This window comes from Anser brachyrhynchus (assembly GCF_964034855.1).
Source record: "Anser brachyrhynchus genome assembly, chromosome: 2".
In the NCBI taxonomy this organism is placed as follows: Eukaryota; Metazoa; Chordata; class Aves; order Anseriformes; family Anatidae; genus Anser; species Anser brachyrhynchus.
In genome coordinates, this window is record NC_137695.1 from 116,781,715 (window position 1) to 116,806,190 (window position 24,476).

Sequence of the window (24,476 nt, forward strand, 5' to 3'; positions counted from 1 at the left end):
CCCTGCGCTGTTCTGGAAGCGGAAGGACAGCACCTCTCCCAGCAGGTACAGGGCAAACGAGATGGGATGCGCTAACAAAGGTCCCCGTCACGCCATCTCCCGAGCGGGGTGGTGGTCATTCCTTCCTCATCAGCCGCGCCTTTGCCCCTTTCTCAGGTCTGCCGGGGTCTGTGCCGCGAGCAGATTGCTCGCCGAAAGCTGCCATCCGTCATCCCAGCCTCTCCGGCTGACATTTGGGATTTCTCCGCAGGATGGGTACAGCAGAGGGAGCAGTAGGACAAGCTTCTTCCAGGCTGTCTCACCCTGCCTGCTCCATCCCAGCTCGGGCCCCCAGGCTCAGCGGCATCCCCTTCTGTCCCCACTCCCAGCGGGACCGAGACCCAGTCCGAGTAGACCCAGTCCGAGGGGAGCGGGGATGCCGTCGGGTCAGGATGCAGGCGGCAGGAGATGGCTGCGTGGCAGAGACACCTGCCACAGCCTCTGCAGAGCCCTGGTGCACTTCGCAGGGCAAGGCAGACGCTAGTGCTTTTATGTAATTGATCCGGTGAGATTCCTGCCAGTGCCCTATATATTAATGCTCCAACAGTCGTTATCAGTGCTGAGACTTTTAGCCTTCCTTCCATGTTCTTATGTTTGTTTGTTTGTTTTTTCTAAAAAAAAAAAACTGTTTCCCCTTTTTCCCAAGGTTTTTGTCTGGAGGTTTGAATAAAGTAAACCTCAGAGTTTCATTTTAGAGCAGGAGGGATTTTTTGGTGGGATGTGGGGTGGATGAAAGAGGGTTGTTCCTGTGTTGGGTAAACTGAACAGAGAATGTGTTTCATAGATTATCCTATCCCAGTCCTGAAAAAAAGTGTATGTCACGTCACCCACATGCATGTCTGCCTGCACACACACTTCAGACGTTGGCCAAATTTCTCAAAAGGCCTGTGGTTGTCTGTCCAGGCAAATATGAATACCTAACGCTTGTGGCATCTTTATGAAAGAACTTACTGGAAGTCTTCTTTCAGTGCAGAACATAGCACTGCAATGAAACCAAGGTGCTGGAATGAGAAAGGATAACATTTCCATTTCCTTAACAACAATATTCCATTCATTTCATAATTTCAGGAATAAGGACAAGCATTGCAGGAGAAGGTTGTGACAAGGCAAATTTTGGTGTTGTGATCTGTAATTTCACAAACGTTTCAGGTGCTGGCTGCCATGAGCTCTCTTACTGAGCAGTCATCACTGCCTTCTGCATACTGGGTCAGAGCAGACACGAAACCTTCAAAGCCGTAGAGGGTTCTTACCGATGAGGAGCCGATGAGGTCCGTATGCCGGAGCAAACACTACGTCATGAATCTTCGTAACTGGCATACAGGTTTTTTGTTTGTTGTATTTCACTTCTTAGTTTGGCTCTGTAAGGAAACACAATCATGATGTTTGTGTCTCTCACACTCCTGGTCGCAGTCAGTGGTTTTGAACTCATTAGACACCTTCTGCTGAGTTTAGTATGGGGGAAGAAGTCTCAACTCTACTGATTCTCCTTGACTCTTATCACCTGTCTGCTGCTTCTTCCCTGGACAGCGAGAAAGTATGATTGGAATTAGATGGTCTTTAAGGACCTAGATGATCTTTAATGTCCCTTCTGGCTCAAACCATTCTATGAAAGGGAATATGAAAAGGAATGGGACTGCAGATTAGAGCAGCAGCTGAAAGAAGGACAGCTATGGAGGCCTGGGGAAATTCAAAGGATTGTTGTGGAGATGGTGGCACAGGTTGGTTGTGTGGTTGATGTGAAGAAGCTGAAGGTAGACATGGGCAGCGCTCAAGACCTGAGGGGTAGAAGTGGTTGTGGGAGTTCAGAGAAAATGGGGACGGCTGTCATTGGGAACAGTAAATAACAAAGGATCATAAATCCTTAGGAAAACGATCCTCATTAGCTGCACTGCTCACGAAGCAACTTTAATGAAATACAGCTGTCACTTCAAACCTTTCAAGTTCAGCGTTTTCAGGCATGGAACCAATAATGGATGATACAGCCTTTTTATTTATCCATGAGCACCATCAGGCCAAAAGGACTTTTCCAAGGGTCAGTGCTGTGTGGGAGTAGGTTTACCTGTCTTATAAATTTTTTTGTTAAAGATAAATATTTTTCCTTTCAATGTAGTAAAATTAATCAACTTACCAACAATAGCTTACTGGTTTTTTTAAGTTCTTTTGATTTTATTAAATCTCAGAGGTCTTTGTTTTGCTATCAGTTTGGACATCTACCAAGAAGAGTAGTCTTTTTTCTGTATTTAGTGTTTGGACTGAAGATAAATGGAAGCCGCGTTATTCTGGTTGTCCTCTTAGGTATTTTTCAAGTAAACTGAACGTCAGTGCATCTGGTAAGTAATGGTTTTATTTTGCAGAGACAAGGCAACTGCACAGGGTTTTTCAGAAGTTGCCTAATTCTTCTTAGTTAATGTTCATAATTTGTTCTTGTGTAGAAAAGTAAAGTCGAAGCCTTTATATCCTGACTCTTGTGAGATGCTTATGTATGGTGATAAACACTAGCTTCAAGCACAAGTTTGTCCAAAAAAGGCCCACAAACTGTCAATAGCAGACATAGTACATAGGGAAGAAATGTTCAAAAGTAAATCACAGATTTTTTTTTCTGTATTCTGTAAAATGGATTAACTGAAAATATGATTCTTTCCTGAAGCTTAGATGTATAACCATGGACATTCTCCAATGTAGCTTCAATCACAGAAGTGCAGACGTTAAAAACAGAAAAGCCAGCACAGAGGATCCTCTGTTGCGGCAAAACTGTTTGTGCAGTGCGTACCGAGAGCATTCCCCATTTACTTTGTTGCTGCTTTTCCAGAATACAGGCCATCTGAATACGTTTTACAGAGGAGCTGACGCACCCGAGCGTTGTCAGTGGCCGGATGCGTCAGCCCGAAGTGCCGGCTGTTAGCTGGTGAGCCTGCTGCGGGTGGCAGGAGGACTCGACATGGTGGCAAGGGGCTGGGATGGGTTTCCTTGGGGCAGCCAGGCTCCCCCTGGGGACTGGGGCAGAGCTGTGCCCATCTCCGTCCATCTCCATCCCCTGTGCTGCCTTCCAGAGCTGCAGCGAGGGGCAGCGGGGTAGCAAGTGCTATGGGGTGACACCAAGAGCCCCCCGTCCCCGCTGGCTTCAGGAGCTGCTCCCCGTCTCTGAGTACAAAGGTGGTAGGTGGGAGAGGAGCAACTCGTGGGTCAGCTCTTGGCCAAACGCTGCCTGTTGGAGCCCGCTGGAGAGGGCCCTGGGGGTAGCCAAGCCACTGAGTAACCAGGGCTGGAGGCAGGCCGGGGGTGGTGGAGTCGATGAATAATGCTGAAAAAGTCAGCGTGTTCGAGGCACCGTGACACACGGGGACTGCATTCCTGCCGTGTAATGGTAGTCCTCTACGCCGAGCTCTTACTCTTGGGCAAACCCTGAAAATCAGCTGCAGAGGTTAATGAGATGTTCCTACGAGCAGGAATTACTCTGAGTAAGACGTAGAAGGACCGGGCCTGTCGGGTGAAAAACGTTGCTTGTCCCGGTAAGTCCAAATCTTAAAACTGTCAAGAGAAATGAATTCAAGATGCTGACAGACAAGGGAAGACCGAGAGCAAATTCTGTGCACATTAAAAATAGCTGAATGTGAAGGGACAGAACATGTCTCTCAGGCGCGGGGCTAAATTGGGGGTGGCAGGAAGTCACACGGCTGAGACATGTCACCTATTTACACTTGTCGCTGGCACCAAATCGCTCCCCCCTCCGCGCCCTGCTCTACACGCAGCTCCTGCACCTCCGCAGGAGCTTGCTGTACATCTCAAATCCAATGCCCCGTTGCATTTGGCGATGTTTTTAAGCAACATGCCCTGCTGAGAGAGAAGGAGCAGCAGTCCCTCCCCCAGCCTTGGTACATCTCTCCCAGCTGTACGCTCCGCCGGTCTCTGTGTTCAGCTCTGGCTGCGTTAGGCACTGGTGTTGCTGCACGCCTCTTCGTCTGAGGAAGCTGGACACCTATCTTCTGCTCTGGCTTACGTGACACAGTTTTGGGACATACGACCTCTCTGTCCCGTTCATGGAAATGGGATCTTGGTGTCCATGTTGACATCCAAATCTTCCCAGTAATTTCAAGCATCCCATTTTCAAAGCTTCACCCCACATACTCTTAGGTTTATAATTAACCTCTTAAGAGACATGGGAAAGAAACGCTTAGTGTTGTTTCAGAGGATCCAAAACCCAATCTCTTTTTACCCTAGTAAAGGAAATTTTTACATAGTAAAGGAAATACAAAAGTTCAGATAAAACCGTGGGCATGCTTTTGAGGATTTCCTTGCCATTGTTCTTCCCCATACTCTCTAGGGGTAGGTTAGAGTCTGAAAACAGTTCAGTGTTAATCCTTCACCTCACTTCTGATCCATCACATTGGTCCATCACACTTTCTTCCGTGGGGAGCTGCTTTTCTCTTCGCTCATCTGGGTAATGAAAAGCCGCTCAGCCTCAAAAGCACGGCTTCTCTTTGTTCCTTCTCTTTTGTCTCTCTGAGCATCTAAAGCCCTGTGCTCCTTAAGACCTAACGTTAACTCTGCTTCTGATGGTTATCTGCCCTTCAAGTCTGACACCCTTACAAAACAATAGCAAAACGCCGCTGTGAGGTGTGATGCCTTTACCCTGCGTGGAGTTGCTCCTTTTGAATGGGAGATGCTGTGGCCTGGGGACTTTCTCTGGTGTGAGAGATTTGTAAGCCGCAGTGGTAGACGTGGCTCTATCAGGAAGCAGTGCTAGGCAGCCTTCCTGCAATTCACTGCAACTCCTAAAACTGAATAATGGACACATTCCCTGAATCGTGGTATCAGCAACCCACGGTTTCAGGACCTGAGGCGGAGGAGAAGTTGAGCGACTGCCTTAGTGTCTGGCAGGATGGCCCTGGCATGTTTTTCACTTGCTGGAGTTTATAAAGCTCTCTGTGAGGCAGGCATTAAACATACTGAGGTCTGTATTTGCTAATAGTAACAAAGGTTAGTGACTCAAAATAAATCTTTCAGCTTTGCAGGAGTCATCTTGTCAGCTAGTTTATTCTTTAATATTTATATGTTTCTGGCAACTTTTCCAGGTGTGTGAACTTTAGCTGACTCCAAGCAGAGAGGAGTTTGCCTTTGGGCCCGTGGGACTGACCACGACGGTGGCTGTGGAGTTAGTGTTTTTATCCAACATCGTCTCCTACAGCAGCAGCGTGAACAGTAGCTTGCCAGAGATGAAGTGCAGGCTTACTTCTTTTGCACTAATGTACAGCCCTCAGGATTACTCTTTTACTGCTCTTTCGGCCTTTCCAAGTTTGAGGTTTTTTGTTCTTTTTTTTTGTTTTTAGCCTGGATTAAATGTATGATGACTTTTATTACTAAGTCAGCCTGGCTTCGCAGCACAGGTGCTCTGAATAGTGTAAAACTTCTTCAAACAGGCCATTGGCAGAGCTTTTATGAACTGTGCTTTTAGCTAAGTGATTCTGGACACAGCTTGGCCTCAGCCCCCCTGCCCCAACCATGCTTGCAGCAGGACAAGGCCAAATACTGTAAGACAAAGACTCTTACCATGTTTTCTGTTTGAACTGGTGTGACTGTAAATTGATATTTTCCAGTTTCAACCAGAAGTGTTCAATAATTCATATGTTTTACATGCAGTCTTGTGGCTCGTTCCGTTCACACCAGTCTTTGAGATAAGAAAATCCTGATGGCAAGCAGTATTTGACTGAACGCACATTTACAGACTAAGAACTAGCAGCTTCAAAAGGCTGATATTAAGAGCCAAGGGTTAGTGTCAACCCTAATGACTCCTAAAGGCACTGGTAGTAATACGGGGTTATGTGGAAGGACTTTCTTGTTCACTTCAGTCTCCTCGAGTGCTGCCAATAGCTAGTCTATTTATTTCAGAGTCTGACTTCCGAACAAAATTGCAATGCATTGTTATTGTAAAGTCACAAATTTACCAAGAGTGAAAGTTTGGAGGCTTTATGTTAGAGATTAGGTACAATCTTTCTTATTTTTGTACTCAGTTCCTCAATAGAGATCTCTGTACGGGGAGAGGTGCTGTAGGCATCCCAAGATGAATCTCTGCAGAAGCTTGCTATGGCAGAGGGCGAAATGCTGCTCTGTGCCTTCCTCTCCCCAGCCCTCGCGCCCCTCAAGCTGGTGGCATTTGTAGTCATCTCTGGAAAATGCCTTGTTGTGATCCTGTTTCTTACTGTGATTTAATCAGTGACTGCAGGTTTCAGACCCAGAGACTTTGGCTAATACTAGATTGGGCACAAACAATAATTTCAGGTCCTTCTGTTCTGAACGTAAGCAGACAGTGCCACTTACCATTTTTATTCCAACGCCATGCGATACCATGTTTTGAAACGGCTTCGAAGGAAGGACTGGATTATTTCAGCGTCTTCGTACAGGCTGCGTGAGCCTCCGAAATGGAGCGGAGAACGTGGTGAAAGCGCCAGTTTGGTGGCAGCGCGTGTGAGCTGCTTGCGGAGCGGGAGGAGGGGGTATTTTTATTGGAGTGAAGCGTGTGTGCTGCACTGCGCTGTGCTGTGTTTGGGGGGGTATGTGCTGTGTTTGGGGGGTATGTGTTGTGTTTGGGGGGGTATGTGCTGTGTTTGGGGGGTATGTGTTGTGTTTGGGGGGGGTATGTGCTGTGTTTGGGGGGTATGTGTTGTGTTTGGGGGGTATGTGCTGTGTTTGGGGGGCGAGGTGGGGATGGAGTGTCAGGCTTGGGGGAGAGGGAGGGAGGAAGGGAGGGAGGGAGGGAGGGGAAGGGAGGGAGCAAGGAGGGAGGCAGAGGGAGGGAGGGGGTCTGGGTGCCTGTGATTGGTAAAAGCTCCGCAAAGGCATCTGCCAGCAGGACTTCAGAGGAATGTGAAACCAAATCATTTACAAGTTAAAGATAGACGCAGAAAACACGGCATCTTGAGCCAGGGTTTAAATTCATCCCTCTCCGCCTGGCTCCTCGCAGAGCTCTGGTTGTCAGCTTTCCTCTGTCTCCTCTCAAGACTTAAATGTTCCCGTAAAGATAACATAATTCTGGATTCCTTGGAATTACCGAGGTGGCCAAAGAGATCATGGTGCATACCATAGGGTAAGTAGGAAGCTTGCCTTTTTGCCATTTGCTGCTGCGGGGTCTCTGTGCTTCGCTCGTGTTTTCAGAGCTCTCAGCAGGTCCTTTAAGGTAGGTTTTTAAGTAATGCTTTCCCCTGTGATTTATTTTCCCCTGTTTTCCCATTGTGGGTTATTTGAACTTTATTCTTCAATGAAGTGTTAACTCGCAAGTCTTGGCGTGCCGAGGGAGTCTTGGGCTTTAATAATCTTACCATTACAGTTCTGAGTGCTCTTTTCCTGTCAGCTGAATTTTATCACAAACCTTTGCTCTTCATGAGTGAGATATGCTTGAAATGCTGCTTACTATCACAAAGTAGAAAAGCAGGTTGTTTTTGGCATTACAGAGAATATAATCAGTATTTGTTTGCTTTTTTCGCCCTGGTTTCACTTATCTGCTATTTCCTTATGTGTGAGTTTGATCACAACACAGGGTTAATTAGATTTAACTTTTCTGTTGGTTTGTTCCCAAATAGTGCTTTTACTTGGCTTTTGAACTTTATATGTTTTTTACATTTTGGCCTTTATGTTTTCTCTCAACAAAGTCATTCTAGTGGTAATTAAAAAATGGATGCATTCCCCTGCTAGTAATTACTGGAGATGTGAGTTTGTGAGTAAGAAGGAGATTCAAGCTATCGTATTCTTTCTACAACTTAGCAAAAGTAATTTCATTATCTAGCAGATTCAGTGGTATTTTCAGGGTATTTCCCGAACATTTCTGGTGTTCCTTTGACCGAAAGGATTTATTAAATATCAGCAACTCAGTGGGAAGTTAGATGTAAAATTTGTTGCATAGCAGGAACTGATATTGGGAGAGTTTCCTCTGACTCCGTGGTGTGAGAAGTGCCTAAATGGCAGCATCATTTTTATCGCACATTTTGGGCACACGTGTTGCACACTTGTAGCAGAGGAGCTCCGAGCCCTGGTGTCGGTGGCCGTTCGCCCAAACATGCTCCAGATTCCTGACGTGTTAGTGCTGCCCATGATAGCCGGGGGAAGCGGGCGCTGCCCGCGGGTTACTGGAACACCGAACGTTTTTGGCTATGGATACGAGTGGCAAAGAGACTTATCCAATGCCAGTCCATGCCTTGCAAAAATAGGTGCAATGGAATGAACTGAAATAGAAATGTTTCCTCGGTTTGAAGGAAAGATGACGGATCTGATATATTTTGTTGTCTTTATTCCAATTGATCGAGTCCACGCTTGTTGATCAGCTTTCCGGAGTTTTGTGAAACATTGGGTGCATGTGGGTGAGCAGATCTGCCGTGAGATGTTTTCTGGGTGGTTAAGTCTAGGGGATGAAGGAGAGGCAAATGCAGAACTTTTAATATAAATAATGGAGAAAAGAGAAATTGCAGGAGCATTTAAGCCATTTAAGCCAGTTCTCGGATAGCTGATAACAGTTGGGTATTCTCTTAACTAGTTCAGACTAGCTAAACACTTCAGTCTCATGCTAAATTTCCGGGGCAACTGGTTCTTAAATTAAGGTATCACTGTAATTATTTGTTTTGGTATTGAAGTGGAAGTAGTTTGAGGCAAAATATGTTAGGATGAGTAAAAAATTACAGCGGGGCTTAGCAGAGCTGTGGTTGTTTCTGGCTCTTGCACTGGATTCCTGTGCAGCTTCGGGCAAGTTGAGCTTTCTGAGCCCCTGCAAAACGGAAGGGGGTGGGAATACCTTTCTTACTTTTCTGTGTTACGGATGTGGATAGCAGGTCCTCGGGACAGGCATCGCCTCTGCTCAGGCTTGGTACAATAGGCGTCTGTTTTCAGTTGGCATCCCCCTCCCCAGGGCTACAGCAAGAGGAGGTGGGGGGGGAGGAGGAATTCACAGATTTGGAAACAGTTTCACAACACCTTTTATAAGCTTCCTAAACTGAAAAAGAAAAATAGGCTGACATTCAGAGGTGAGCAGAAAATAGAATTAATGTTCCATGGGAAATTCCTGAGTCAGTTCAAAATTAAATTGCATTTCCCTACCACAGTTTATTGCTTTTTAGAAGCGTTGGTTCAGGAGCATGATGTTCCCATTTCATTATCTGAGACCCTTCTCCCATAATTAAATGTCCAGGAGGCACCAGAGAGCTTTGTCAGAGGGAAACCTGCTTTGTATTGTGGGAAGCGAAGCCACCAGAAAAAAAAAACAAAACAGTTCCTGGAAAGGAGTGGGCATCTCACCCAGGAGCAGGCATTCCCAGAATAAGGAGCTGCATTGCAATGTTGGGTTGATTTTAAAAAATATGTTCTGGTGTATCAAACCCACCTGAAATAGCATCTTTCAATCTGATTTAGCGGTAAAATGGAAAATCTTCAATAAACTGTTTTTTTCCTGCAGAAAATGTCGGTATATTTGATACAGCTTATATACTATTATAGTGTTGGTATTTATTTTTTTTTTACGAAGTGGAGGATGCCTGGCCAGCCCCGGTGCGCCGTTAGGGTGCCGTGGTGCCGTGTGTGTGGGGCGGCGTGTCGCGGTGGCAGCCCGCAGCAGGCAGGGACAGCGCCGATGAGGGGAGCGCCGATGAGGGGAGCCGACAGCTGCAGCAGGGGTGCCTCCAGATTTGGGGAGTCGCCTTTGGGGTTGGGGTGCTCCCCTGATGCCAGTGTGTTGGCCATCGCTGCCACGTGCCACGCGTTCCTGCTCCCGGCACCTGTCCGGTGTCGCCTGGGGACGAGCCGTGCCTTATCACAGCTGGTAACAGGTCTGCTCTCAGAGCAGGCAGATCGCAGGCCCCCTCCTCCGTTACCATTAAGTTGCAAGTGACTTTGTCACAGAATTCGGAAAAAAACATGCTTTCCAAGGTGCGAATGGGTTTGCAGCATTTTTTCCTTTAATACGTCCTACGATCCTTTCATTGCAAACCCTGGTAAAACCCGTGGCAGGGATACACATATGGGTGTTAAAATCCTTCCTTGCCAGACTCTACAGTTATTATATATGGTTCCCATTTCCTTTCTGTCATGACCATTTTTTCCTTTGTAAATCTTTATTTCTAGCCTCATCTTCAAGCTTTTCTCAGTGATCATTCTGCCAAAAATCGGAAAAGAGGAGTGTTGTCAGGAACTGCTTGGTTAAGAGCGTAAGGGCTGGTTCCCCAAGGGTCCCTGAGAAGATGCTGGCATGTTTCTGAGCTCACAAGTACCTAGGAGCAGCTCTCAGTGAAATAATTTCCTTTGGGTCCTAATGAATCTACTCCCAGCGCCAGCGGCTAATTTGTTTTGGCAGAATATGACAGGCAATGCCTAATACAAAGCACCACGCTACAGAAAGCCTCGATTCTGTAATTTTGTAACTCTGGTATAAAGGAAGAAAACACACAAAACCAACCACACGTCATGAAATCACAGTGCCCTCTGTAGCCACGTGTAACCTCGGGGCCCAGGAGCCCTCACAGATGGGAACCTGTGCAAGTCCTGCACTCGCTATTGATCCTGGCTCCCTGTGTACCAAGCAACAAAGCGCTTCCTGAGCTAATTATTACTGTATGAAGAGACTCTACCTGGAAATACAGCGAGACTTCCCACTAATAGGGTGCTTAAAAATGCATCTAATTGCAGCTGTGGTAGTTGAGAGCATGCCTAATACCTAATAGCCTGGAGAAAACTGCCCTCCCTTCCAGAGGGACATTGCGTGAAGCCAGGTTTTGGGGTGTCTTTCCTGGGTCTGAACCAATTGCGTGGCCTCTTGCTACGTTTGGCTATAAAACCAGAACCGGGGAAGTGTACGTTGAGTAATAGGAGATGGGAAAGTGCTGGAGAGGTGAATCCCTGCTTATGAATTTTTGTTGTTGGCGTGACACAATCGGCTGAACTTAACCTTCCCTGGGGCAAGGGAGGGAACAGAAGACAGTGTGTCAGCTTCTGTGCCAGTCATCTCTGAGAAGTCACGCCAGGGGCTTGGCATCATCTCATCGAAGGGTGGGGACAGAAACGCTTGCCCAGTTTTGTGAAGTGCTCTGAGATGAAGGGATGGAGAGTAGTACCTAAGTGCTACGCTCCTACCTTCTTTTGTATCTGTTGTAAGGATAAGGCTATCCTGTAACATACCTCCCTGTAAATTTCTAAGAACATTTGCACTCAGCGAAGCCAAAAAAAAAAAAAAAGAGAGAGAGAGAGAGACAAAGATGAATCAGACACAGAGAAGTCTGTGAGCAAGGAGGCATTAAAAACAATTTATTGACAACTAGTGACTAGTTCTTTCAAGCACAATTAAAGTAAGCACAGCTAAAGCACAGAAAAGTGTGCTCAGAGCAACATTGTCCTTGAGTACTCATTACCAAACAACAGCTGCAGATAGAATTAATCTTACCCTTCCCCAACACATTTTTTAAATACACCATTTAACAAGGGTGTAGTTTTTATTTGAAAGCATGGAGGAGCAAATGTTTCTCAGCAAAAGAATTATAAAGGATTTTTTTCAGCACAGGTGGAACTATCTTTTCCTGAACTTTGGCTTTGAAAATTGCTGAATGCATATATGTAATATATTCTGCTTGACTGCAATATCTAGTGTGCAGAATTTCAGGTCAAGCTTAGAGTTTAGCAGAGCAACTGGGAAAAAAAAAGAAAAAAGTTTTGTAGTAGAAAGTGGGTGTAAGCAGAGGAAACTTGCTAAAATAATGATGGCAAGAAGCTGTTATGGGAGTCTAGGAGATAGTAAATGCAATTTCAGTAATCATACAGCTCAATGAATAATTAGGTAGCTGATGATTAAAAAGTGTCCACGCAAATACGACTTTTCCATCCACATCAAATCTGGTGATGTATTCCCAAACAGTATCTAAAGAGCTAGAGTTTAAACTAGCTCTAACTAGTCTAAACCAGGGAATTTTTTAATAGTTTTCAGGCATAGGTGAACTCCTGGCAAGCCGGTGCATTTACATTGTAAGGCAGATACGTGTCTGCTGAGAGTCGCAGTCACCTACAAGAACTCGGTGGTAACCTGGAGTGAATGGACCTAAGCCTTGAGTTATTTAATGCGTGTCCACATTGAAGCGGTGTATTCTCTCTGAAAAAGGCATAAAGTAGATAGGCTGCTAATTTTTCAGGCCATTCACCTTTCCAGAAAGTGGAAATAAATTCCCTGTGTACGAAGCATTGGCTTTTGCAGCTGTTCCTGTGTAACACTAGAGAAGTCACGCACTGTGCTCTGCCCAGGAGATGCCAGCCTTCGGCAGAGGCCAAGCTTGGACTCTCCAGCTCTGGCTGTACCTGTGTCACAGGTCACTGGGGCCATCCCTTTTGCGCTGTATGCTGTCATAGAGGAGTGCCTGGGCTTGTGTTCAGCAAGGCTACCTATACAGACAGACTCTGTATGGAGCAAAGAAATACAAATGGGTATCTCATCCTTGGAAGAAGTCTTCACTTTTTTTTCCACCCTGCCCCTGACTGGTAGAGCAGGAGCAGGTAGGAAGCAGACAGTTCAAGCACAGAACAGGCAGTTTCAAAAAGGAGACCACTTGTCTTTTTTCCATGCCCACAGACAAAGAGAAATGGCTCTAAAGCGAAGCGAAGAAGATGAGGTAAGCCCTAGGAAAATGCTACTCCTGAAATGCAGTCGGTGGAGGCTGTGGAGTCTCCATCACTGGTGGTGTTAGCAATAGCTTTAATAAACATGAGCAAAGTGTAGCTGGCTTTGTCTCACTACGGGCAGTGGATTACGTATCTTTTCTACCAGTTTTGTGATTTGCTGATACTGGTGATAATCCTACACCCAGAATTATTTTCTTACTGCAATATGTGCTTTCTAAATCCTGGTTGGAAAGGTCTCTGTGCTGAGCCGGATGGCTTTTGCTGAGGTGCAAAGGCACTTAATCATTGTATAGTTTCCGCATTTTGAAATGTTCCTTAGGTAAGTAGTTAAGGCATGAACAGCTGGCTTTGCATTTCAGCTCAAATATCATCGTCCTGAAATACTTGGGGACATCACTCTGTCAGCTGGCACTTGACAAGCCTTCCTAAATTTGAAACACGTAATTGGATTCGTAGGATGAAATGCGAGTCCCCTTTGAAGTCATGGGTTTTTACAGGGTACAAATTTCACGCTGAGGCCCGAGTGGCGTCCACTTGCATGCGCTGAGCTTTGCTGTCCTCGGCAGGCTAGCTGCGTGCGAGACAGGGCTGCTTGGAGCGGGGTGTAAGAGCGTGTAAGCTCTGCTGTGGCAAACATTTGCTTGCAGAAGGGGGCCTTTGGAGTGCCTGTGTGGGTGAGGGAGGGTTTACAAAAGGCATTACGTCAGGGGAATTAATTACTCTTTCTTTTTTTTCAGTTAATGTCAACAAAACTAATTTACACCATCTGGCCTAAAAGAGAGAGAGGCACTCAGTAAAAAGGCAGCACCCGTTTTGGTTTCTAAAATTTCATTTGCTGAGACTGCAGGCATTCTGTATTCTCTTCAGTGTAACATTTTTTTTTCTGTTTTGAGGGGTTCTCACCCAACATATATTTTTTATTTCCAGTGCCCTTTAATTTGCATTTAATATTCAGATAGGTATCACTGCAGGTTAAATGTTTTGCTAGCTACTGGTTAATCCCTTCTGTTGAGATATGTGCAGAGAAGTCTCCAGTTGTTGTGAACTGGAATAGTTCCACTGAAAATACTCTGGCTTTGTTTATGCCAGTACTAATTCAGAGCAAGTTCATTGTTCACAGCGTGGGTACTTTAGATTTAGAGTGGATAGTGAGAAGTTCATCCTCAAATAAGAGATCAGACTGATGTAAAAGCTCGGTGCTAATCTCAGGGCTGGGAGTTAAAATTTCCCGTATGGTAATGTATTGTTGCACTTCCACATCCACATTTCTTTGCACGTTTTTCTCAGCTGTGCAGTATTGCACCCTGCGTGTGAATTGCATGCATATACCCGAGGCTAGAATCAGCCTGCAAGGAAGCACAAAACCCAGACCTTAGGACCACCAATATATCAGTCGTTTATAACCTTACGGTGTTATTGCAGCTAACACTGGAAACGTAATTAAATCAGAATGATTTGAAACTATCATTAGGGGAAAAAGGACAGAGGGAAACAGTTTCACCCTCACAACGTCATGTTTTCATTGACCTACTTACATCAGGGAAGAAAACGTGTCCCTTCCCATTACAGCAGAATAGGTTTGCTCAGCAATTTTATAGCACAGGAGAAGACTGTCTTTTCTAACCACTCCAGGAGGATTTGGCAGGGCAAGTAACGTTATTTCACACACTTAGTGCTAAGTGTAAGTTCCTGTCCGAGCTATGTTATTAACCCAATCAATTCAGCAGGAAGTGCTTGGACTTGGGGAAAAAAAGGGCCTGTATTCAGAGGCGAGAGGAAAAGTGTTGTGCCTGAAACAGTGCAGAGAAGCCTTTTTCACCTTCCTTTTCCTGTTTCCCAGATGCAGAGGCCCTGCCGTCCCCAAGCCCCTGCCATCCCCGAGCCCCTCTGTCCCTGCTGCGCAGCCCTGCCGTTGGCCTGCAGCGAGAGGCTTCCCTTCTGCCTGCAGGCCAGACGTAGGCCCTGGAGCACCCGTGGGGCACAAAGTGATGCCTGAGGGAGATCCCAAACGCTCCTGCTTCTCCAGATGGGCGCCTGGGTGGCCTGCAGAGCTGGGGACGGATGTCACAGGGAGCACTGGGGACACAGCCCCAGGCCGGGCCGGGCACAGGGCTCTGTGATGGCTGCGTCCGTCAGCTTCGCTCTTACCCCACAGCTTCCAGCGCACGGTGTCTAGTGTTTGTTGTCTTCATAAACCATCTTTATTTGAAAATAAACACCTGCAGCTAGCGCTTTTCAGGCCGCTCAGGTCACATTCCTCCACAAGGTGCTTTTGCTAATTTGGTATTGTCAGAAGCATTAGTCACTGCAGTAGTGGCTTAATAAGTCGCAGCAGGAGCCAGCTGGTAATTAACAAATTAAGGATATCTTAGACATTTTCCTCAAATATTTCATTTGTAGCAAAAATAATTAGAAGCAGAGCTCTTCAGCTGTTTAAAGCTGTTACGTATATGAAAAACATCTTGCCGTGTTAGGAAATTATTCTTTTGTAATGGCCAGTGAGGCCTAATTTTGCTGCTGTCCCAGGATTCATAAATACACACACAAGAGCTGTGAAGTAGGCAGAGAGCAGATCCTGTTGTGTTTTGTTGTTTTAACTCTTTATTAGTCGTGTTTAACATTTATCACAATGTCTGTCTTCTGCATCTGTTTTTAGGAGTGGCACAACTTTGTAGGTCTCAGCTGTTCTCTTCTGCACGTAGCTTCCTTTCAGGTTAGAAACGTCCTGAATTAGAGGATTATGTGTGCACTCACGTGTGATTGTCTCTTGGAAAGACGAAATCAGCTTGCAATTGAAAAGGAGGAGAAACAAAGCTAATATAAATTGTATTAAACAGCTAAACTGGGCACGACACCACAGCATGAAGTCAGATGACGTTGGGTTTCACAAGCAAAATACTCTGGAAAGCACAAGCTTGCTTTAACTCACTTGGTGTTTCCTAGTTTCATCGCCAGATGGTGACCAGCGGTCTCAAATTAAGGTGCTCTCAATTACCTGTGCGTGATGGTTGAGTGATAGCGCGCTTTGATACGTCTCCCTTCCATGCTGCTTCAGCCCAGTACTCCTTGATCCTCCTGCAGCCGGGCTCCAGGACTAGGCTCCAAGTATCCCAAGCCTTTGACTCTACTTTTTCTCTGGGGCAGGATCTGATCTGAGCGCTCTGAGGCGGAGGAAGCAGGGAACAGAGCAAGCAATCGGAGGAGCATCATTTCCACGGGTAGGGCGCAGCTAACTGTCTTCTGTGGGAAGCTGTTGGGTACTGGCAGTGGCTTTGAGACGTATGATTTACATTTGAAAACTTTCTTGCAGAGGAAAAAAACCTGTTGAAAATGTGAATGGGTGCTTTTTGATACAATGTGAGTGCAAAGCCTTTGTCAGACAGTGACAGAGTTTTTATTCAAGCTTTGAACTTGTGCTACAGATGTGAAGGGCTGTACAATGCAAGGAAAGGCCGAGAAGGATCTGCCCCCATAATACTTTTGCTCTTTGCTTCATTTATACACCTTTACATTGTTTGACAGAAGAGCACTGGGGATTTCAAAGAATGTGTTTCTGAAGCTTATGAAAGAAACAAAATTCTTTGTGCAATTTCTGTTAAGGTTTTTAGCTTCTTAAGGTCAGACTCGGATGTTTGGAGTGCTTCTCAAGCCTTTTGCTAGTACTACACGGAGGGTAGAGGCAGATAAGAGCTCTAAAGTCATTCACACAAGGTTGTTAACAGTGCAGACGTGTTTTGTGCACCCTGAATTCTCTGTTGTTGTCAGGGGTGGCTGTTCCTCGGGGTTTTTCTGGTGGTGCTTTGCACTGGCTGTTGTCTTGGCAGTAAAGTTTCACTGTTTTTACTGTGTAACAGTAAAGCATGAAAGCCCTGGCAGCCCTGGAGTCACACAGCATGCAGACATGGTGAGAGAGAGATCCTGCTGACCGTGCTGGGGATGGGTGAGACCGGACATCTGGGGGTGCAGGCAGAGACACCGTGTCATGCCGTGCCTTACCTGCCCTCGACAGCAGTGCAGGTGTCCCACAGCCTGCCTGTGACCACCACAGCAGGCACTTCTTGCAAGTGCTGCCAGCAGTCCTGCTCCCTCAGCTGTCCAGAGCTTGCACCCTGTTGAATGTTTCCCTTTTTGCTGCTGTTCCTGGATTTCCTTCCACTGCAGCCCAAGGGCAGGGCATGGGGATGGTCCCCACCTGGTTCTGCCCCGGCAAGCAGGCAGGTTGCAGCTCGGCACACATGCAGGGACCTGGTAGGCCTCCCGGCGTTCACAGAGAGCATCACCTGCATGTTCCTGCCATTGACAGGGTGGTGTGTCCTGCTGCGGGAGCTGGTCCCACAGGCAGCATCTTACAGGACATTCGGGCCCTGCAAGGCATTGCAAATATTACTACAGTCAGCGTCAGAGAAAATCTTTCACCTCCCTGAAGCCCTTCATCTACACAAACAGCTGCACAGGCTTCACAGTGATTATGTCCTTTTAAACTGCCCTATTAAGATTGGTAGTAGATTTTTTATATTATTTTTATTTTAGCCTTTGAGTTAATTCAGTTTATACAACCTTCACACTTAAAGTTTTAAAGTGTCACTACATCCCACAGAAGACTAGATTTCTGTTAAGGGGAAGGAAAATAAATACCAGGGAAAAAAAAATGAAGGTTTTCTTTCTTCAGGCTGATGGTTGATGTTATTGGGGAAGGTAGGAAGTGTCTTTAACACCTGTCACTCTCTTGCAGTGACACTTTTAAGATATTTGAAGACAAGTCATGGAGTCATCCGTTCACCTGGGAATGAAGAAAGTCATTCTCCTTTGTTTGCTATTTTTGTTTCTTTTCACACATTGCATTGCATGTTAGTATTCCTGAAAAAAAGGATATATGGAATTCTCAGAGCAATTTGAACCACAAGAATTTCTCTCTCCTGTAGTTTGTATCAGCAAAACAAGATCCTTGTAGCTGTACATTAAAGGAGCATTGTGATATTTGGATATCGCCTTCAAAGCATTGCATGTCAATACAGTTACTGAAAAATAAATTTTGCACAGGTACAATATGTTATTTGGTGCTTCTCCTTTGTTCCGAACATCTCTATAGTTTTTATTCTAGTCATATAGCATTCTGAAAAATAACTTTCTTCTGGCATGCTTTGTTCTGTGCTCATTGCCTCAATTGTTTAAGTCAGACTTGGGCTGTCCTCTTCAGTTTTTATTTTTGTCTGATATTTGAGAAGCAGTGAGCTAACCTGTGAGATGTGTGAGGACTCCGGGTGACTGAGTAATTCCACAAAGACTGCTGCTCACTGGTCGATCGCTGCACTTGCGATTTGCTTTTACCAAGATAAATGCCAAAGCGCTGCCGGTGAGCATAGAGGTGCAAAATGCAGATGGCCAAGCTGGAAACCCATTTGTTTTGTGGTTTGCAGCGCTGTCGGGTGCGACCCGGAGTCCCCAGCAGGCTGCAGGGGCAGCAGGAGCAGGGACGCTGCGGGTGGCCGGCTGCGAGGCTGGTCCGAGCTCTGCTTACCGCACGCCTACGGAGTATTTCTGTTATTTCAGACGGCCAGGCAAAATGTCGTTCCCAACCGCTGCCTCAATGTCCTCCTTCACTCGAGCAAAGCAACAGGTGGCTAGATCCTGATGCGCCGTATCCGGCCCATTTTGCAGTTGTTTTCTGCTTCTTGATGATGCAGGGATATGGGCTTGAGGTCATTCCGGCTGCTCCGGTCACTCCTCTGCTCGCTGAGGTCGTTTTCGCTTGTGTGTCTGCTGTATTCGTGGGATCCCAAACACTACGGGTAAAGATCCATGCTGACTTCTTGTCATGAGTATCTCCCTGCCTATGGGAACCCAGGCACGTATATGTATATATTTTTGAAGCAATGATTATGGTGGTACGTGCAAGATTATCTTCGCAGCCTTTTCATTTGAATGTAGACTTCCACGATTAATTGCTATTGTGAAAAATTCAGTCCACCCTGTTTAGAATTACACGTGTTTATTCAGGCCATTGTTAACGTTCATGCCGTTGTTACTCATGCATGATTTTTGCTTCCATGTAAGTTTTATTTTACTTTGATCTTCTCCTGTAGCGCCCGACATACCTTTAAAAACCACTTCCCCACAAACTGTTATTTCACTGTAATTATAAGAGAACATGCATATGAATCACAAATGAGAGTATTACCCAACTGGATGTTCCTAGAAACAGGAGAGCACTTACATGCCATACAATACATTAATCATGTATAAGGAGTCAGCTATTAAACTGATTTTTTTTAATACAGTACATTGAGTACGAAGACGTGAAAAGCCTTTTCAGTGAAGATGCTTGTGGGCTTTTGAAACTCTCTTTTTTCTTTAACTTTTATAACTTTCCATCATCACACTCTTGTCACAGGTTTGAAAAGGAAATACACAAGTTCGGGTGACTCCAGGTTAAGCTACCGGGAATGTGAGTGTTGATGTGTGTGTGTGTATAAATATATGTTTAAGTATCTGTACGCATATGGATAGTGTATTTTGGTCCCATGTATTTTGGTACCAGCTTTTCTCTTTAAGGGAACCCCACAGCGCATCTGGTGCTGCTTTGTTGCAACAGGAAGCATTTTTAATCGTGGGCAAGGGGCTTGCTTGCCTTAGACACATTGACAGTGCAGGATCTGTGGTCACTGGAAGGAGATTTCTCAAATGAACGCAACTCTGATAAACCAAGTGAGCTGTCATTCCTTAACAAGGCATTACCCCTTGGGTTGGCTTCAGGCTTACGTATTTCTAAATGTCACTGATAAAAGAAAAAGGAAGGAATGTCGAAAGCCTCAAGCAACCTTGTTTTGAATTGTTCTTCAGTTCCTTCCTCTGCCCCTTCCCCGTGCTGGTGAGATGTGCTCCGCCGCTGGTCACGAGCTGCAGAGCTCAGTCAGCCCCACACGGTGCCCCGGGACGATGCACAGCATCTGGGCAGCTGGTGGAGCTGAAAGCAAGTTAGAGCTGCCTGGTACCTGGGCAGCTCAGGGAGTGAGCGGAGAAATTGGGGTTTATTTTTATTACTGAGAAACCTCTTACCACTGGGCAGCGGTGCAGGGCACCGCTCTGCTTCCCTGGGCTTGTCACCCTCAGCTCCATGGGCTTGGGGTGGTGACAGGGCAAGGGCAAGGACCTGCTGCAGGGCTGCGGTTATGCTGCAGCAACTTAGCTCTGCATTAGTAGATTGGAGGTTACAGCCTGGGTCCCTTTAAATTCCTTTATTGGTTTAGGCAAAAAATCAGAAAAGAGAGGTGGTTTGGGGAATTAATAGCCACTCCTGATAACTTGGCTTTTAAATAAAGAATGGGATTTTCAAAATGCTTCAGTAAGTGGCAAAAGCAGCAGGAGAGAACAGATTTAACACTTGTAAATTATCTTTTATTTAAGGTGCTAAAGTTTGGGCAAAAGACATTGCAGTTCTCTTTGGAAGAAAAGTCTGTGTAATGAATAGTTGGTTCTAACCTAAATCCCTTCCTCTCTTCCTACTGGAAAACACAGCAGTTGTAATTCCTGTAGCAGGATTTAGAATGACAGGCATGTTTAAATCTGAGTTTTACTACCGGGATTTGTCTAGTGAAACTTAGCTAAAACCATCCTACCCCTAGCAAATACGATACTATGAGAGCTTTACAGTTTAAGCCAAGTTTTCTTTGGCTCTCATAGTCGTCCTGGGCCTCATTCTGTGGCGAGAAACCCAGATGGTCTGTGCTCTGTGCTTCCAGATATATTGGGAGTGCCTCCTCAGTTTCTCCCTTTTTTCTCACCCCTCCAGAGAGCAAGGTGCTGCACATACATGCCCTTCAAAGCTTCTCTGATCAAGGAGTGACGGGAGAGGAATTGCATTCCCTCTTCCCACTGGGCCAGCAGCACTCCTGAATAAACTGCCAGTGTGTGTCGGTGGGTCAGGGAGAGGAGGTGGTCTTTGGCAGAGAGCAAAATGAAGGTACCCCAGGACCGCTTTGTGCTTTAGTCTGCCTCATGGGTCAAGCCCCAGAAGAGATCAGACTGTCTGAGGGGTTGGGGAGAGAAACCCCCACCTTTCTGACACCCAGCTGCCCTCTGTCCTGATGGCTTTTGGAAAAGGATGTTGCCCATTCATTCATAAATTCATTCGTTTTTCACTCATTAAGTAACCCCATTTCATGCTCTAGAAATATAGCAGTGGTGGAGGGTGCATTGCACACATACACGTTTCAGAGCTGTGAATGCAGTATTACCATTTGTGTCGGATTTTTGGAGATGCTGAGCAGCTGTAACTCTGAATGAAGTCCATGGGAAGCCTACATGGAAATCACACTGTTAACAGTGCAGCTCTCTGTACCAAGTCGGTACTGGTTTGCTTTCAGTGCCAGACTCTGGTACTAGCAACTCACCTGGTTGTTTGAATACTATATAAGTAGAATCCTTATCTTTTGTCTTTTATTTATCAAATATTGTACTTGTAATTTATCCTTGTTTTATGCTGTCATACACAATTCATGATCCAGAACTGCAGTGGTTCTCCTGACCCTGTAGAAAATTGACAGGTAGAATTGCTTGGAAAGTAATCTCCACTGGAAATCTTATTACAAGGAAAATTCAACTAGTTATTACAAAATTGACAGTCCTATTCATTCACCTGTCCAGAGCAGAGTGGAAGGTCAACTAAACTTTGAACCCTTGGTAAAGAAGTGTCACTTCACATTAGTGTGACAGGCAGTCCGAAGACGGGATCGCACATTATTAAAGGTAAGAGGCGTAAAGTCCCACTTACAGGTTTAAAAGCAACATCCTGTATGAGAATGATTATTGAGTAAGACATTCACATTATCATCTTCCAAATGACAGCTCTATCTGTCTGTAATTCATCATGAAGTAAAGAATTTGTGGTGTTCCAGGAGTTCTCTTGACCTGACAGGAAAACGTTATGGCCTACCTTTATGACCCCACGAAGTTAAATACATTACTGCACTTCTAAATCTAGTTTTTCCATGCCTGGACTGCAGATACAAAAACTTCTGTAATACCCACTATTTATTATGCAACGGACACTTAAAAATTCTAAAACTTTTTTTTTTTTTATAGTTCACATACACACACAACCACATCGTGCCGGTTTATAACACATTTCAAGCTATTTGTCATTTTTAATTTTAGAGTTAGCAGCAATTTTAAAGGTCAGGCTGTGAAACCTCCGCCAGTTTTCACTTTGTGTCGTTATGAGAACTGTAAACGATAGGCTCAGAATTTGACTTCTAGATGTGATCTTTGTGCCCTACGGCTGTCGCTGCAGAAACAATTAAAATTCACCTGGTGAATTAGAAGAGGAGACTTCGGTGCTGCTCATTCCTGGTAGTCCCACAGATAGACTTGAGGCACGGTACTGACCATGAAGTCGTTGTGTGGCTCTGGAAATGCTCCTTTGCTGCCTTGGAAGAGGGTCTTGTTTTGCTCTTCTTTCTCTGAAGGTCATTTTGTTTAAAACCTGCTCCAGATTTCCGTTTGGCACACAAATAGAATTGTGTGCTACTTGTCTGGGTATCCTCTTTCTCGCATCTAAGAGCCCACATCTCAGATTTCTTTTTCATCTGCAGAAATATGACTGTGATAATTTTATCTCAACAGCCTGTATGGCTCCACTCGCGTCTAGGCGGCAGTCTGGCTAGCTGTGGGCTTCAGGCACATGACCTTGGGAGAGGTAAAGACTATTCATGTTGCAAAAACCCTCTGTACCAGTATGATGATGTGCGTGTGCATGTGTTTCATATAACTTTGAAAGGACATGGCAGATAGAGAAACTCTCCTTCCCTGTCTGTCACTGCCCAGACTGGCCACAAAACAATTTTTCTGGACTCATTCGAGTTCATCTGGCAGCTCTGTTGCCTTTTAGATTCTCTCCTTCTCTCTTTATTTTTCTGCTCCTTATCAGCTCACTGGAGAGTAGTTGATAATATAGCCTGTGATAAGCAAAACACATAAAGTCCTAACGATTTAATAGGTTGGTAGCACTGCCAATTAGGAAGGTTGCCCAGCAGCTCCCATTATAGCACCCTGTTTTTCAGGGTATTTTTGAAACTTTTAACATTTGAGATGAAAATTTTCAGGGCAGCTGTTTTCCTCAGCCTGAGTATTTTTGGAATATTTCAGCTCAAGTGATTCAGTAAGATTGAGAACAAGGCTAGCATAAAAATAAGTTGTTTTTTTCACATTAAAAGAAAACTTCAGATAGTGCCGTTGGTATGCCTTAGTATTCTTGTACTTGGGAGCACAGATATAAACTTCAGTAGACCCCATGACCTTTGCGTGAGGAGCATTTCTGTTGTTTGTCCCTGTGCAAATTTGCCTGTGTTTGGCCTTTACTATTAGCCCTCAAGGGGGAAAATTTCCAGAGCAGGTCACGCGTGCCAAGAATTGGCTCCAGGTGAAGAACTTTGATGGATCCTTCCCCTCTGCATGTGCTGGAGAGCCTCCATGTCTGCTCCTGGCACCCGAGTCATTTGTGAGTCCTTGAGCACCTGACAGGCTTTGTGCTGCATTTGTCTTCACACAGCTTAGGCAGACACGGAGCTTCTCAACCAGAAGCTGTCTGGTTGAAGATATCTCAGCCTGTGTTATCTGGTTGACAGCAGCGCGGTGCGCTGAATGAGGAGGTAGTTGTGAAAACAGGCGTGTACTGAGGAGCTGAAGGCTGCACCTGTACATCTTATACATGGAGGGTGATGCTGCAGCGCAACAGACAACCTGACTTTTGGCATCTCCCATTTCTTAAATGCCGAGACTGCTGAACCAAACGTGTAATGTTCTTGTTACCTGATTCCTCTGGGCTAGTTCTGTATATAGTGTGGCATTACTCCTCATTTAGTTGAATGAAGGTGGCAGAAAGGAACTTTGTTGAAGTTACACTGCTCTGCGTTCAAAACAAATTTTAATCCGGGATCTCAAAGTGCTTTCCGGCTTCACATGTTACCCCGTGAGGCAGGTGTCACACGCACAAGGACCGCAAAACCTGGCAGGGAGCAGCTGTCGGGCAGGATAGGGCACGGCAGGCAGAGCGGGGCGAGGGGTCGTTCCTGTTCTCTGCCAGCACGGTCTCAGAGAGAGAAAGTGGCTGATGTTCAAAGCTCATTTCAGTGTTGCTTTATAAAGAAGTGCTTTTCAAACTTCTGGGTTTCTACCATACCGCCAAGCACTAGTTAAATAGATCTCAAAGGGGAAAAAGGCAAAACACAATGAAAATAAATACATGAGCAATTTGAAACCTTGGTTACGGAATATTGGCCAGTATTGAGTAGAAAATAATCCTCCTGTCATCATTGTGTGTGATGCTAGGAGTACATATCTGCTCTGTATTTATTTTTTGTACTCCTTTAGCAATCTGTGTTCGGGAAAAGCCTTTGATTGAATTTCTTTTTTGTTCACTGTGGTCAGATGAATGTTATTTCCAGTTTATTAAATGCTCCGTGCTTACTCTATTTTATCCACGTGAATAGGTTTGCTTGAGAACAATGTGAAAGTTGCATGATGGGAGGAGCAAAGAGTTGTTTTGTGGTTTTTTTCTGGCCTACGTAATACTTTGGGATACGTTCCTCTATTGATCCCCCAATCCTCTTATGTCTGCCTAAATAAATTCTTTATCGTGGAAAATAACTTTGCAGTTTATAACACTGTGAGATCATTTTCCACTGAAAAGATCTTATTTATATAGTCCTTTCTTGCTTCCAGACTCATTGCTACTGCTCCAGTTTCCGCTCTGGTAGCAGTGGTGTAAGGATAGGTAAAAGGCAAAGTTTGTAAGCAGTAGTGTTTTT

The 24,476-nt window shown here is 45.3% G+C and overlaps 1 protein-coding gene across 13 annotated transcripts in view; it reads left to right on the forward strand.

The window, feature by feature from the left end:
• Positions 1–24,476, forward strand: part of DTNA (dystrobrevin alpha) — a 234,486-nt gene that overhangs the window by 49,336 nt on the left and 160,674 nt on the right. Inside the window, exons 1-2 of one of the 13 annotated variants that reach the window (XM_080578424.1) lie at positions 6,835–7,120; positions 15,817–15,890. The exons of 5 other annotated variants lie outside the window; for them this stretch is intronic. Coding sequence is in view for 5 of the 8 variants with exons in the window: in XM_080578419.1 (XP_080434545.1) it covers positions 7,104–7,120 (17 nt within the window). In the remaining 3 variants the exon portion in view is untranslated. Of the gene's footprint in view, positions 1–6,833; positions 7,121–15,816; positions 15,891–24,476 lie in introns of those variants that run through there. 7 more of the 13 variants (XM_080578429.1, XM_080578428.1, XM_080578419.1 and 4 more) reach the window with 7 other exon arrangements.